Source organism: Larimichthys crocea, unplaced genomic scaffold (assembly GCF_000972845.2).
Source record: "Larimichthys crocea isolate SSNF unplaced genomic scaffold, L_crocea_2.0 scaffold397, whole genome shotgun sequence".
In the NCBI taxonomy this organism is placed as follows: Eukaryota; Metazoa; Chordata; class Actinopteri; family Sciaenidae; genus Larimichthys; species Larimichthys crocea.
The window spans coordinates 435232-448926 of NW_020855181.1; the positions used below are offsets into that span (position 1 = coordinate 435232).

The 13695-nt window shown below is 41.2% G+C and overlaps 1 protein-coding gene across 2 annotated transcripts in view; it reads left to right on the top strand.

The window, feature by feature from the left end:
• rnf31 (ring finger protein 31) overlaps positions 1-10988 on the top strand; it is a 44408-nt gene extending 33420 nt beyond the window's left edge. Inside the window, exons 18-24 of one of the 2 annotated variants that reach the window (XM_019261996.2) lie at positions 609-723; positions 1715-1827; positions 3509-3619; positions 3956-4004; positions 5539-5635; positions 8700-8865; positions 9757-10988. In XM_019261996.2, coding sequence (XP_019117541.2) covers positions 609-723; positions 1715-1827; positions 3509-3619; positions 3956-4004; positions 5539-5635; positions 8700-8865; positions 9757-9807 — 702 coding nt within the window. In that variant the 3' untranslated portion in view covers positions 9808-10988. Of the gene's footprint in view, positions 1-608; positions 724-1714; positions 1828-3508; positions 3620-3955; positions 4005-5538; positions 5636-8699; positions 8866-9756 lie in introns of those variants that run through there. The other variant, XR_003461958.1, reaches the window with a different exon arrangement.
• Positions 10989-13695: the final 2707 nt, after the last annotated feature.

The following is a 13695-nucleotide window of genomic DNA, read 5'->3' on the forward strand; positions in this document are numbered from 1 at the left end:
TTATTTATTAGTTAGCAGAAGCTTTACAGTAACAGTAATGTTCTGAAGGCTGTAAGACAGAGCAGGTGCTTTAAGCAGATTCGGCCACAAGGGGGCGCTGTCACGCTCCATTGGGCAGAGCGCCGCTGCTGGTGAGAGAGAGAAGAAGAGACTGACACCGGGACACGTGCATGGTCGGAGAAGAGGTTACGGTCGATACATTGAAGCGGTTGATCAGCTGTTTATGGTTCAGTGTGCATCCAGAGAAATAACCACACACACAAACACACACACAAACACACACCCACAAGAAGTATTTATACACCTGTACAGCTGTGTACTGGATTAAAGTGCCATAAAAGGATCGACTGTGTCCTGCTTCTTCATTCTTATTTAAGCCTTGGGGGAACTTTATGGACTGCGTTCTAACAGACGCACACTTCGCGATTGCAATACAGAGTAGCCAGTTTATGAACGTTAAGCCTCCATCACAAGTAATGTCACTTCTTGATCATTCTTCTCACAACCACCTTGAAATCTGGTCGAAAGTGCTGAAGGCTGAATCCGACATCAGACGTAGACAGCCGGTGAAACCTCAGTGTGTTGATGTGTGGCTGTTATCTCTGCAGTGGGAGTCTCAGCATGCAGGTCTGTCCTGTGAACAGTACCAGTCATGGAAGAGAGAGAATGATCCAGAGTATCAGAGACAGGGCCTGGCTGGGTACCTCAGAGACAACGGCATCAGTAAGACACTCTCTCTCTCTCTCTCTCTCTCTCTCTCTCTCTCTCTCTCTCCGTCCCTCCCTCCCTCTCACACACTTGCACACTTGTTGATGAAATTCAACAAGGAACTGAAAAACGTTTTACTGCTCTGTTTTGGCAATTTTGTAAGCAATTTATTTATCCTGAAGCAAACTATCCTGAAGGTGATCATCTCTTTTTTCCATCCAACCTGCTGCCATTGTGATCTGCTGGACGTTTGTAACTGACTTGACTAGTCAACTTTGTTGTTGGCTGTTGAAACAGTTGAAATGCTGCATATTCCGAGTGGCAGGTGATGACATCAGCTCGCACTAAACTGAGACACACAGGTCACAGCTACAACGTTCTAACACCTTTGGAGTGTTTCAGACAGAAGACTGTCAGACTGGGAGAGATGTTTTACTACCAAAACTTTTAGTCCCTGTACTGTATTGTTTGTACTATATACTTGTACTGTATTTGAATGCTGAATATGTTCAATATTTCAGCAGGGCTCCATCTAGTGATTATTTCCATTATCGATCTGATAGCTGATCCATAAAGTTTACTGTCACAGATGACTAAAGAAAGCAGAAAAATATTCACATGTGACAACTTCTTAAATGACTCAGAGCGAATGATTATCAAGATAGTGGGCGATTAATTTAATTCAACTCCTGCAGGTTATTCATTCTGCCTCCTTCTCAGCAGGTAGATCAGGTCGGGCTGGGCAGGTGGTGTTCAGGTGGTGCTCAGGTAGTGTTGAGGTGAGGTGTTTGGCCCAGAATGATCCGAATCTTTGTAGTGAGGCAGCCTGCCTTTAAATGAAATATACCACAGGAGTGACATGGAGCAGCACGTTTAGTCAGTGAATAAATGATGTGTTCATCAGAGTGACCTTCATGACACGGCCTCTCTCCTCTCTCTCTGTTTCACCTCTTGGTCTTTCTCTCCTAACTGTCCCTCCTCCCCTCTACTCCCTCCCTCCCTCCAGCCTGTCCTAACTGTCGCTTTCAGTATGCGCTGTCAAAAGGAGGCTGCATGCACTTCTGCTGCTCACAGTGTCGCTATCAGTTCTGCAGTGGCTGCAATAACCCTTTCCACACCGTAAGTCTGACACACAGTGAAGATGGATCCTGTTTCATGCTGTCATTATGTCATAAATGTTTATGGTAATATGTTTTATTAGATAAAATAATGGTCTACATATCACTGTGAGATACATTATTGCAACAACATAGACTGAGGTGTACACAGGGAAGATATATATGGGATTTATGGTATTGTTTCAGATTGTCTGTAAATTAGAACTCTTCTTAATGGTAAAAGGCCTTAATCACCCCATATGTGGGGCAGTTATCATTGCTTCAACAATTTGATAATTTGTGTCTGGAGGAAAATCTTAAATATTCAAATAATGTCGAAGTCAACCTGTCAGAAACTCCTGGTAACACATTGTACTGATGGAATTATTGCTGTGGAATATAATTAACTAAATCAGCTGGTGAGATCAAATTTCTTTTCCTTAGTGATTTTCATCAGTAAGTTCTCCAAATCAGGTGTCCTGGTTTCTGCTGACAGTGACCCTGGTAAAGACCTGCAGTATGTTGGTCATTTGAAATACATATTGACATGTAAAATAAAGGTTTGCTCTTTGATAGAGAATTGGACTGAGACCATATTTCAGTCATGCAATGAATGAAATAAGTTTTGTTCGAACATATTTTTCTCCTCACACACGGAACAACAGATAAGTCTGAACAGTCAGTCTGAAGGAAAGAACAGTTCAGCAGAACGGCAACATGAAATGTTTTCAGCAAGAGCAAAGTAAGCACAGAAGAGCATGACCAGCGCCAAAACATCAGAGTTGCCCACTAATCAGAAACAAGCAAGTAATTCAACAGGCACACAAACAAAACACATTTATTCCATGTAGCATTCTCACTAAATGAGGCAAAGGAATAGCTGAGCATCTGACACAGAGCCTGAGAGAGAGAAGCCATTGCTAACTGCTAAGTACTGTAGCTAGCATAACTGACCAGCTTCTAAACAAATGTTGGATTACCAAGTCAGTCACTAACAGAAGCAGAACCTGCTCGAGGTTTCTGCCTCTTAAAGGAATTTAGTCTTTGCCACTGTCAACAAGTGCTTGCTCATGGTGGGAATTGTTGGATTTCTGTTAATAATATTATGAAGAGTACGGTGTAGACCTGCTTTGTATAGAAAGTGCCATTTGAACCAAACTGAGTGTTTGAGCAGAAGTAGCGTCAGTTTAATTATATAGCAGGTATGCAGCTGCTGTAATGAAGAATATTAGTGAAACAGAAGCAGACCAGAGACAATATGCTCACCAGGTCATGTCTTTTGCTCAGTGAACAACATAATAATGTCTCTCGTTGTATTAGTTTGGACTCTAATGTAGAGTCAAAGCTCAGTGTATTTTTAGAGGGAATAATCAAACACCATTTTGGGCCATATTTCAAAGCACTATTACGATGCAGTACTTGACCTTAAAATGTTCCTCATTAACAAAAACTGGATTACAAACCTATGTTATTATTTCATAACAAACTGGTTAGTGTAGAACAGTGCTGAAACAATTTGTCAGTTATAAAATTGGGGTGGCTGTGGCTCAGGGGATCCACTAATCAGATGATCGGCGGTTTCGATTTGTGCTAATATAATCACACTGTCACCTGAAGAAAACCACACACAGCTGAAGGAGTGAACTTCTCATGGGTTGAATGAACAGCCTCAAACTCCTCTCCTCTCCTCTCCTTCCTGTCAGACCTGTGCTGTGGACGAGTGCAGTGTGTCTGGATTACATGCCCATCACCCCAGGGACTGCCTCTTCTATCTGAGAGACTGGGAACCTTCCAGACTGCAGGCTTTACTGCAGGTACAGACACACAGACACTGTACAGTGAGAAAAACATATTTGGTTTCTGTGTTGTGTTTTCTTAAAGGTTATGTTTTCTTAAATATTTTTAAAGGTTATTGTGTCTTGTTTTGTTATTGAGTTTTGTGAATGTTCTGTGTTTTCTAAAATGTTTGTTGTTTCATGTGTTGTGATTTCTAAAGTTATTTCATTTCTTCATGTATTTTCTAAAATGGGATTAGATTTTTTTGGTGTTGTTTAGTGGTGTTGTTGTGTTATCTGTCCTTTGTTCAGTGTTTTACACCCCAGGGTCTCGTGTGAATAATCAGTGTTGTTCTTTTTCTTGATGTCTCACAGAATAACGGAATGGCCTTCAACACTGAACCTCCTCCTGGAACACAGGCAGGTAGGCCAGGACTCCATGACTGTTCAGAGCTCTAAACACACGCAGGTGTTTCAGGTGTTTCTAATATTTTGTCCAGCACATTTCTGTCATGTAAGAGAGGTAAGGCAGCAGCAGTGATTTTGATATTAATGTTAATGCAGCCAAACGCTACCTGATGATAATTATAATTTAGTTGGTTTGTTGTGATTTTACTGTTAATTGATGGCTAAGTTCAAAACCTCTGTTCACTGTTGCCGCTACAACCTTACATGTGGGTGTGATTTAATCCCTTTAGATCTCTTAAACTGTTAACTGCAGCATATTTAATCATTTCATCATTGTTTTATAATGAAAAATACTTTAAATCAAAGTGAAGTGAATTTTATCCATTTAATTTTTTTGTGGTCACCATAATGTAATCATGTTAATGTAATCATAACTATTTGATGAATACAACATGTGTTTTGGGAAAATGCATCACATCTGCACCCTAAAAAAGGGCAGCATCTTCATCATCTTTGGATAATCATCTACAGGTATATGCAAAATATGATTCACATTTCAACATTTTCTACATGTCATTAATGTGGAAACTAGAGTTAATTTGAGTGGTTAAACATTAGATTCTGTTGTTCAATTAAATTAAATTCCATTTTATTTATATAGCACCATACCATAACAAAAGTTATCTCATGACACTTTTCATACAAAGCAGGTCTAGACCGTACTCATTATACAGTTATAACAGTTCCACCATGAGCAAGCACTTGGTGACGGTGACAAGAAAGGACTTTCTTTATTGTTGCTAGTCTGTATAATCAATGACTTGTCAATCAATCAGTGAACTGAGCTGTACAAAGTCATACTGCTATGGTGAACAATACATGTTACCTACATGGCTTTAAGGATACATGTGAGTCTGTTGGTCCATCAATCCAGACGGAAGGATCTGATTTTTCCTCCACCACCACCTACAAAGTTCAAAGGTCAAAGCTTTCACTTTTTCATTCATCGATTTTACATGCCACAATCAAATCAAGTCATAATGCAGACCAGGTGAAGAGGTGTGTTACATTACCATGTTGTGTAGCAGAGAGCTGCAGAGGCTAAAGCAGAGCTCTGTCATTATTTCCATGAGATCTTCTCAACTGTCCAATCACAGCTTGGGGGAGAACCATGGGTGGAGTATATCAGACGGGCTTCATCTCATGTCACCATCAAGTCAACATTTGAATGTGTCTGTGGAACACCTGCTAAATGAATGACATTGCATCAGTACTAATTACCAACTGTTAGCATGCCAACGCGTTAAACTAAGATGGTGAGCATGATAAACATTACACATTCTTAGCATTAGCTTGTTAACATTGTCATTGTGACCGTGTTAGCATGCTGATGTTAGCACTGACCTAACAGCACTGCCGTGCCAAGTACTGCCTCATTGAGCCACTAGCATGGCTGGAGATGAGAGCCTTCTGCTGGTAATAATGCTCTTCATGTTCGTTCTTGATTTGACTTATTCAGAACCTCTCTTTATCTTCTCGCCTGTTTTCAGGTCTGTGTGGAGTGATCGAGCAGAAGGACGAGGGAGGGCAGCAGCCAGACTCAGCCTGTGGTGCTCAGACCCAACCTGGACATGCTGGACTCTGCGAGTATGATGTTTTTATTTACTGTTCAGTTCCTCTTATCTCTAACAAGGTGGCATGTTATATGTTATAAATTAAGTCATCAGGACACCCCAAGGTTCAGTGCTTTTTCACCTTTGTGCGACCCTTTTGAGTAGTCATGCTGCTTCAGTCACACCTTTTTGGTTTCACCTGCATTTTGCTCCCAGCTTTCCAGGCACTTACTGGACTAAATTTAAACAGCTTGCACCACACAAACTCACTGTGTAAAACAGAAAGAGAAACAAAATGTGATGATGTGCAAAACAGACAGAGATTTGCTCTTACTACTGTATATGTTGTGGAGAAATTGCTGAAGTCAAAGGTCAATGGTGAGGTCAGGAAGGAAGAAAGTGTTCAGGAGCCTCTGATGTCTTATGCTGTATTATTTATTGACACTTGGCCAAGGAGAACTAGAGACACTCTCAAAGTTCATCAGAAGTGCCTGAGTCGGTCTCACATTCTGCCAAACTCATGCTGGTGGATCGACTTTAAACCCCAAAATAACACCACAAATACTAAACGTCCAGATTTAGCCAAAGAGAATGTTTTTACCCATGGAGGTGTTATTGTCAACACATTCTAGTCTGGAGACACAGATGTCTGTTTAGGTCAATTGGAACATCAGTGGCCAGCTATCTATTATGTCTAGGAAGGCAGTAATAGTCTCTTCGACCCTGGCCACCATAGTGTTGAGATAGACTGGCACCTACTGTTCCCAACCAAAGACAAACAACTAATACTGCTGAGGACCTCAAGGACCTCATGACGCCTCAGCTTGTGCCCCAGCAGCATTTAACCATGGATCAGCTCTCTTTATCCAGAGCCACCTAGAGGCTTTCTCTGCTGCCTCTGTGTTGTTCCAGATGGCCCTTCTCCTTCTCTCTCCTGTGATGCCCAATGCAGTGTAGACCCTGCACAGAGACTGTCCGGCAAAGCCTCTGCACCCTATCTCCACAGGCAAAGACCTGGCCTTCCAGCCTCGTCTGTGGCAGTCGCTGACTAGGCTGTCATATTTCCCCCTCTTCCGCTCAAAGGCCTCCTCCATTCACTCTTCTCACTGCACAGTGAGCTCCAGCATGACGACACTCTTTGTTGCCTCTGACACCAAAACGATGTCAGGTCTGAGGGTGGTCTTAACAACATGCTGGGGGAACTTGAGTTGGCTGCCCAAGTACACTGCCAGCTGCCAGTCCTGTGCAGTGTTGAGAAGCCCTGATGTTGCTCTTTGTGTTGTACTTGGCTTCTGCCCAGCTCTGACGAAGTTTATGGCTCCCTTTGTGGGTTTTGACCTCCGACAGCTGGTGATGCCCCTATAGATGCTCTTGAGCACAGCATGGTCTTGAGCACCTGATCGTGACACCATTGGTAACGGCCATCCCCCAGAGCTTTTGGGCAGCAACTCAATATGTGCTCGAGAGTTCCCTTTCTTTGGCAAAGAGGGGATGCTGGAGTGTCGACCAAACCCCAGCAGTGCAAGTTGGTAGGGCTGGGAAGTACATCTTAGACGGCCTGCACTAAGAACTTGATCTTTCTCTCCGCAGCTTGCTCCCATCTAGTCCAGGCACCTTGCTGTCTCATTCCCACTGCTCTGCTGGATCTCTCCTCCTTGACCACTGCTCTCACCTCATTCTGGACTAGTTGCCTCCGCTCCTTTTCCCGAGCCTTGTCAAAACGGTGGGATGCTATGGTTCCTAGACCCACCCTTCCTCTGGCCACTGTTCCTACCAGGACTCTGTGCCGTAGCTGGGACTCTGCCTGCTCCACTGCAGCCTCTGCTCCATTTCCTGCCAGTCCTGACTGCTACTCCTGCCCCAGATACTTTTAAATCCTAACAGAGGATAATAGATGTGAAGAGATGAACTTCTGTGATACAAAAACCAGAGCAACACTCTGATACTGGCTCACATCAAAAGGATGACTGAAAACTAGGACTGGGCGATATGGACCTAAAGTCATATCGATATTTTGTCTGTGGCTGGATAATTTCATATGTCTATTATTAATGGCTCGCCGGTAAATCGCACTCCCACCACTCACACTACAAATCCCACAATGCACTGCAACAGCTGACACATAGGTCAAGACCTGTGTACCACCTCTAACCCCGCTGCTTCGGTTGTTTACATTACACATTTGTTTTTTCACAAAAAGTGACTAGAAACAAATCTAGTGAGTTTTTCTGGAGTTGTTGGAGACTCTGACGTGACGACATCAGCAAGCAGCGGGAGGCCTGGACATAGGGAGAGGAGAAATAAAAGCCAACTGGCTCAAGGAAAGAAATGTATAGTCACTTTAATGCAAAATAAACTATATCGATATAAACGATATGGTGTCATGCTATATCGCCTTTGAAAATATATCGATATAGATTAAAATATCAATATATCATCCAGCCCTATTGAAAACCAGAGTGATGGAAGAGGATGTACTGATCTTTGTGGAATGGTCAATAATAAAGTACTGAATTCTAAAAAAAGTAAAAAAAAAAAAAAAAAAAAACTCAAACAGTAAAGTTAAACTGATGTTTTATTCCTGATCCATCCACTTATTTTTACACTTGTGCTTATAAAAGCAGTGGACAAAAATATTTCAGATGCTACTGTTTCGGTCATTGTAAAGCTGTCTCTAGTGATATCACTGTGTCTCCGGGTCTCAGCAAAGGAGGCTAATTCCCATAAACTGACAGGTTACTAATAGAATCGATGCAGGGCTGGAATAAAATTCATGTACATCATGATGAAAGGATTAAAAAAACAGGGTAAACATAGAGGCTTCTTATCAAAACATGATATGGTTAGATCTGATCTAATAAGATCTATCTATCTGATCTAAGCCTGCTTCATACAAAAGCCTGCTTCTTTGTGAAGTTCATATAAATAAAAGAACTGGCAAGTATTTCAGAGCTGATGGTAAGTAAAATGTTTCCATAAATAAAATTAAAAGACAAAACTATAGACACTGAAAAGACTCTGGCCAGAACAAGGATAACATTTGACATTTGAAAGCATACACCTTTTACACGCTAACACTGCAGCATACTGTTATCCAGGAAGCATTACCGGGAGTACCTGGTCAGCCTGATCAACAGCCACTCCATTGACCCCGCCCCGCTCTACAGCTCCAACGAGCTTTTGTTGGCCTGTAGGAGGTACAAGGTTGACGACAGCCGCAGGGACGAAGAGGACGCCTTCACCTACTACAGCAGGCTGCTGGAGGTGAGTGTGTCTGTGTGTTTGATGGATAAATGTGGCTTAATGCTTTTTAGCCATGCCAGCGTCACGGCTCTATGGATGGCATTGTGGGTGTGTCAATCAGTTGGTCCAGACAGAAATATCTAAACTACTGGATGAACTTCCATGAATTAGAAACAGAGGATCCCCAGAGGATGAAGTTCTATTCATGTTCATATGGTGAGATTTATCACATAAAGCTGTGTGAGAGCTGTGTGTGTGAGCTGTGTGTCACAGCCCCAGCTGCAGCCCTGCTTGCTGACTATGAAACTACAATAACTAGCCTCCTGTTTTTAGAACACCTGCATGCACCTGTCTCTTCTACCTCGCCAAGCATTTTTGCCTCACATGTCTCCCACTGCTCCACTTCACCTCTCCTGAGCCCTCCTGGGGAGGTGTCTCACAATGAGAAAACCTCTGCTCTGTAACCTACCAAGTAGGTCTCTGTTTTGGTTTGCAGCATCAATCAGCTGTACAAAGAGATGTATGATCGGTATCAGAGAGGATCGGTCTGATCAAACAAGTCCCTGCTGCTCAAGCAGTAAAACACTACAGGAGTCATCTGCTACATAAGCAGCAGATGGAAGGACTTTGCAGATGTACACGATGTGATCCATTTTCTTTGTAATAGACTTTAGACTTGGCTCATAAGACTTTTTCAAGAATTCATGTAGAAGCCATGATAACAACTTGTTTTTGTTCCTACATGGTAATATTTGATCAAATGAAACAGTACCATACCTTTTGGATTTCAGAGACTTTATCTAGATTACACATATCACACCATGAACTAATGTGTTTTCAATATTTTATTCAATCTATAGTTCTGATCGATTTTGATACAGTGACACTTACATCTCTCTGTGGTCTCTGCAGAAACTGATGGACGAAGTACCGCTTGGTGACAAGGTGCCACGCAAGAAATAATGAATGCCTCACTTCCTGTTTCCTGCACTTTCAACTTCAAACTGTTAATTTCTGTTCCTGTGATGAGAGTGTCATCTCTGAGGCTCTGTCTGGGTGCTTCAATTCTAAATGAGATACCTACTGACAGGAGCTTTGACTAAACATTCAGTGGGAACAGAAACAATTTCAACGAGCCCACCCCCAGCATCTCCAAGTGGTACAATTTCTTACACTCACTGTCACAGAGTGAATCAGAGTTTAGCTGTGTGAAGAAATGATTAGCAGCACGTTGAAATAAGAGAGAAGCATGTTCACTTTGACACTGTGAGAATTTTATACTGAATGTAAAAACAGAAAAATCTATTGTAATGATGTGCATTGCATAACCGTAACGTTGTAGCTGTCACAAACATGTAACTCCTGCAGTGTTTGGTGTCAGGGTGGAGATAAGAGTAACACTTGTTCATTCATTGAGTCTTCTTTCTTATTCTTGTAAATAAAACATTTTCATTTTCCCAGGAAATATCCGGTGGCAGACAGAATTGCATGGTGAAAGCAAGGCTTATGGAAAACCAATCCAAACAAGGATGGTGTCATTATTCTATGCAATCAGCACTCAGTTCATAATCATAAAAAAAGGTTGTCTGTTTCCACTTACAAAAGATCCATTAATAAAGAAATATTCATTCATTAAATACATCAGGCTTTGCTGCTTACCTTGATCTCTGATGTCAGGATCATGGAGAGCAAAGTGATGATAAAATGTCTATTATTATTTTTATAACTCATCACTTTATTGTGAACTCAGCACTTTTGTCCCTGTGAGGATCCTGTAGATGGACGGTTTTGTCATTATTTTATTTATTGTATGTAAAATGAAATATTGTGCATGTTTAAACTGGACATGTGAGTATTGTGTCAGAATCAGTTTACTCTGATAGAAGCCGTATTAACAGATGATTTGTCTTGCATTCATTGTTTCCATAGAGGCATCACAGTTGATAAATGAAATGAGTTCATTTGAACTGAAGTGTGATTAATATGCAGCAGTATGCCTGACTTGATGAATGTGAATGTTGAACAGGTTTGTAGCTTGTTGAAGTGAATTGTTTCATCACTGTTGTATTTTTGAGGATCTAGTTTGCCTGACAGACGGGCTGTGTTCTGTACCATGTCTAAATAAATGTTAATTATAGACTGGTGCTGATGCGTCTTTCAGACTGTGCCACACGATCTAATTCTCACATGTCATTGGAAATGTCGTTTGCTCTTGTGGTATCATTGGTTTACTGTCATAAAGTTAGTTAGGTAGTCCGTCCGTTCGTCCATTCGTTTGTTTGTTTTCGTTTACGTCTGGGTCAGGAGAGGGCAGCCATAATCTTACTTGCCCTGAGAGGGTGAAGGTTTTCTCATTTTCATGAAAACAATCATATGTGTGTCTTTCTCCTTACAGTGAATGAGTTTCAAAGTTAAATAATAAAAACTAATTCATCTTTTTTTATTAATTTATTGTTTGTGTTTTAACATGTAAAGTGGAAGCATGCACAGTACAAAATATATAAATTAAGTGTGACACATTAAAAACTAAAGCAACATGCAGAATTCAGTTCAATTTTATTTAAATAGCACCAAATCATAACAAAAGTTATCTCAATTTTATTTAAATAGCACCAAATCATAACAAAAGTTATCTCATGACAACTATACAGAGCAGGTCTAGACCGTACTCTATAAGAATCAGAATCACTTTATTGGCCAGGTGTGTGTACACACGAGGAATTTGACTCCAGTTCACTGTGCTCACAATTGTACATACAGGTATAGACATAAGGACAAGGGACATGACAGGTAGGTGCAGACATAACATAAAAACATTAAAAACATAATAAATAAATAAATATATATATATATATATATACTTAAAATGTAAGCATAAATAGATATAGATATAGATATGTGCATCTATCTGTAGACATTTGACAGACATTTGAATAAAGGACTGATGATAGTGCATGGGTGCAGATGATGGAATAAATGCATGTTACTAACTAAACTTCTTCCCTGGAGTTTATCAAATCAAATCAATTTTATTTGTATATCCCAAAGTCACAAAGTACATTTCCCTCAGAGGGCTTTACAATCTGTACAGGGAGTGACACCCTCTGTCCTTAGACCCTCGGTTCCAGTGAGGAAAAACTTGCCCACAAAAAACCTTTAACAGGGAAAAAAGGTGGAAGAAACCTCAGGAAGAGCCACAGAGGAGGGATCCCTCTCCCAGGACGGACAGACGTGCAATGGATGTCACATGTACAGAACAAATCAACACAAACATATTGTACAATGACTGATAAAATGACAATGAATTACAATGAATGATAAAAATAATTACAGTAACAGATATGGTAGTAATAATGACAGTAATAATATATGTAGTGGACGTCGTGCAGGATCACAGCAGCAGCCACGATCCAAGAGAACCTGCTGGACGACAGAGCACAGAAACTCCGGGGAAGTTTGGTTAGTAACATGCATTAATGAGACATGTCCACAGATGGAGAGAGAGAGACAGAGAGAGAGAGAGAGAGAGGGTTTTCGGTAAGGGAGATGTGTGCATCTTCAACCAATACCGTGCCTGGCTAGGCATAACCCTGGGTGGGGTCCCCCGGCAGTCTAATCCTATGGCAGCATAACTAACATCAGCAGCATAACTCATGGATCGTGGCTGCTGCTGTGGTCCTGCATGACGTCCACTACACATATTATTACTGTCATTATTGTTACCATATCTACATTAAAGTTTATAGTTAATGATTTGCTGCTGCTGTGCATCTGTGTCTCTCTCTCTATCACAGGTTCCACTGCTACTGTAATCATTTTATCATTCATTGTAATTCATTAAGTGTGCCTGAAAGAGCACACTATATACTATTCACCACGCTTATTATTATTATCATTACGCCTTTTTTTGGCGCGCTACTCCTCCCGCAGTTTTTGTCGCACACACAAAAAAAGGTATCAAAATGTGGAAAAAATTAATTTTCTAAGAGTTTCGCCAAATGGTTTGCTAAAAATCGCCAAAAAACACACCAAAAAAATTAATGGATTTGTATTGCAAGAATGTACCTGACATCATTGCTAGAGTGCAGAGGGAGAGAAAAATCTGTCGAAAAATGAATTTGTAAACTGCAATTGAGGCCGCAAATGTCACTCTACAGACATGATTACCTTTCAAAAAGTAGGAAAATTCCAGGCGGGCGCAGTGATAACACTGCTGAAGCTGTAATTTTTATAGTTTTGGGGTCACACACGAAGATGCGCCAGCAACACGCATCTACTGCCCAATCTACTCCCATGTTAATTTGAGAAGAGACATTTTCAAAAGGAGCAGGGAGCACCTGTGCTTTCTCTAACTCCCGAGGCCAAAGTTTATACAATTTTCGCAAGGAAATTGTCCTAGGGATGCTGATGGTCATTTCGGCTTTTGGTTTGCGGCACACCTTTTTGGTATTTTTGGCCACCTTCGAGGGGCTTCATTTAGAGATTTTCTGAGTGTCTCAGGGGAGAAACAGAGTGTGTGCAGGCACCTGTGCCTAATTACTCTGACCTGCAGCTGACCCTGGTTGCTTGGCAACCTCAAGCCTGCCTTTGACTAACTTTATTGAAGTCTGTGTATGATATCAGACTATCAAAACTACATTTTTAATGTCGGACATTTTATCCTTCTCTCTCGCAGACACAAACACAGACACATAGAGAGACAGACACCACACACACCACACAGACAGACAGACAGGACAAGCACAGGCACACATGCATACACAAACACACGCACACAGACACAGACAAGACAAAAGTCTTTTAAAATAAGTCCCTTCAAAATAACGACAGGGCCAGAGTCAGGCACACTCA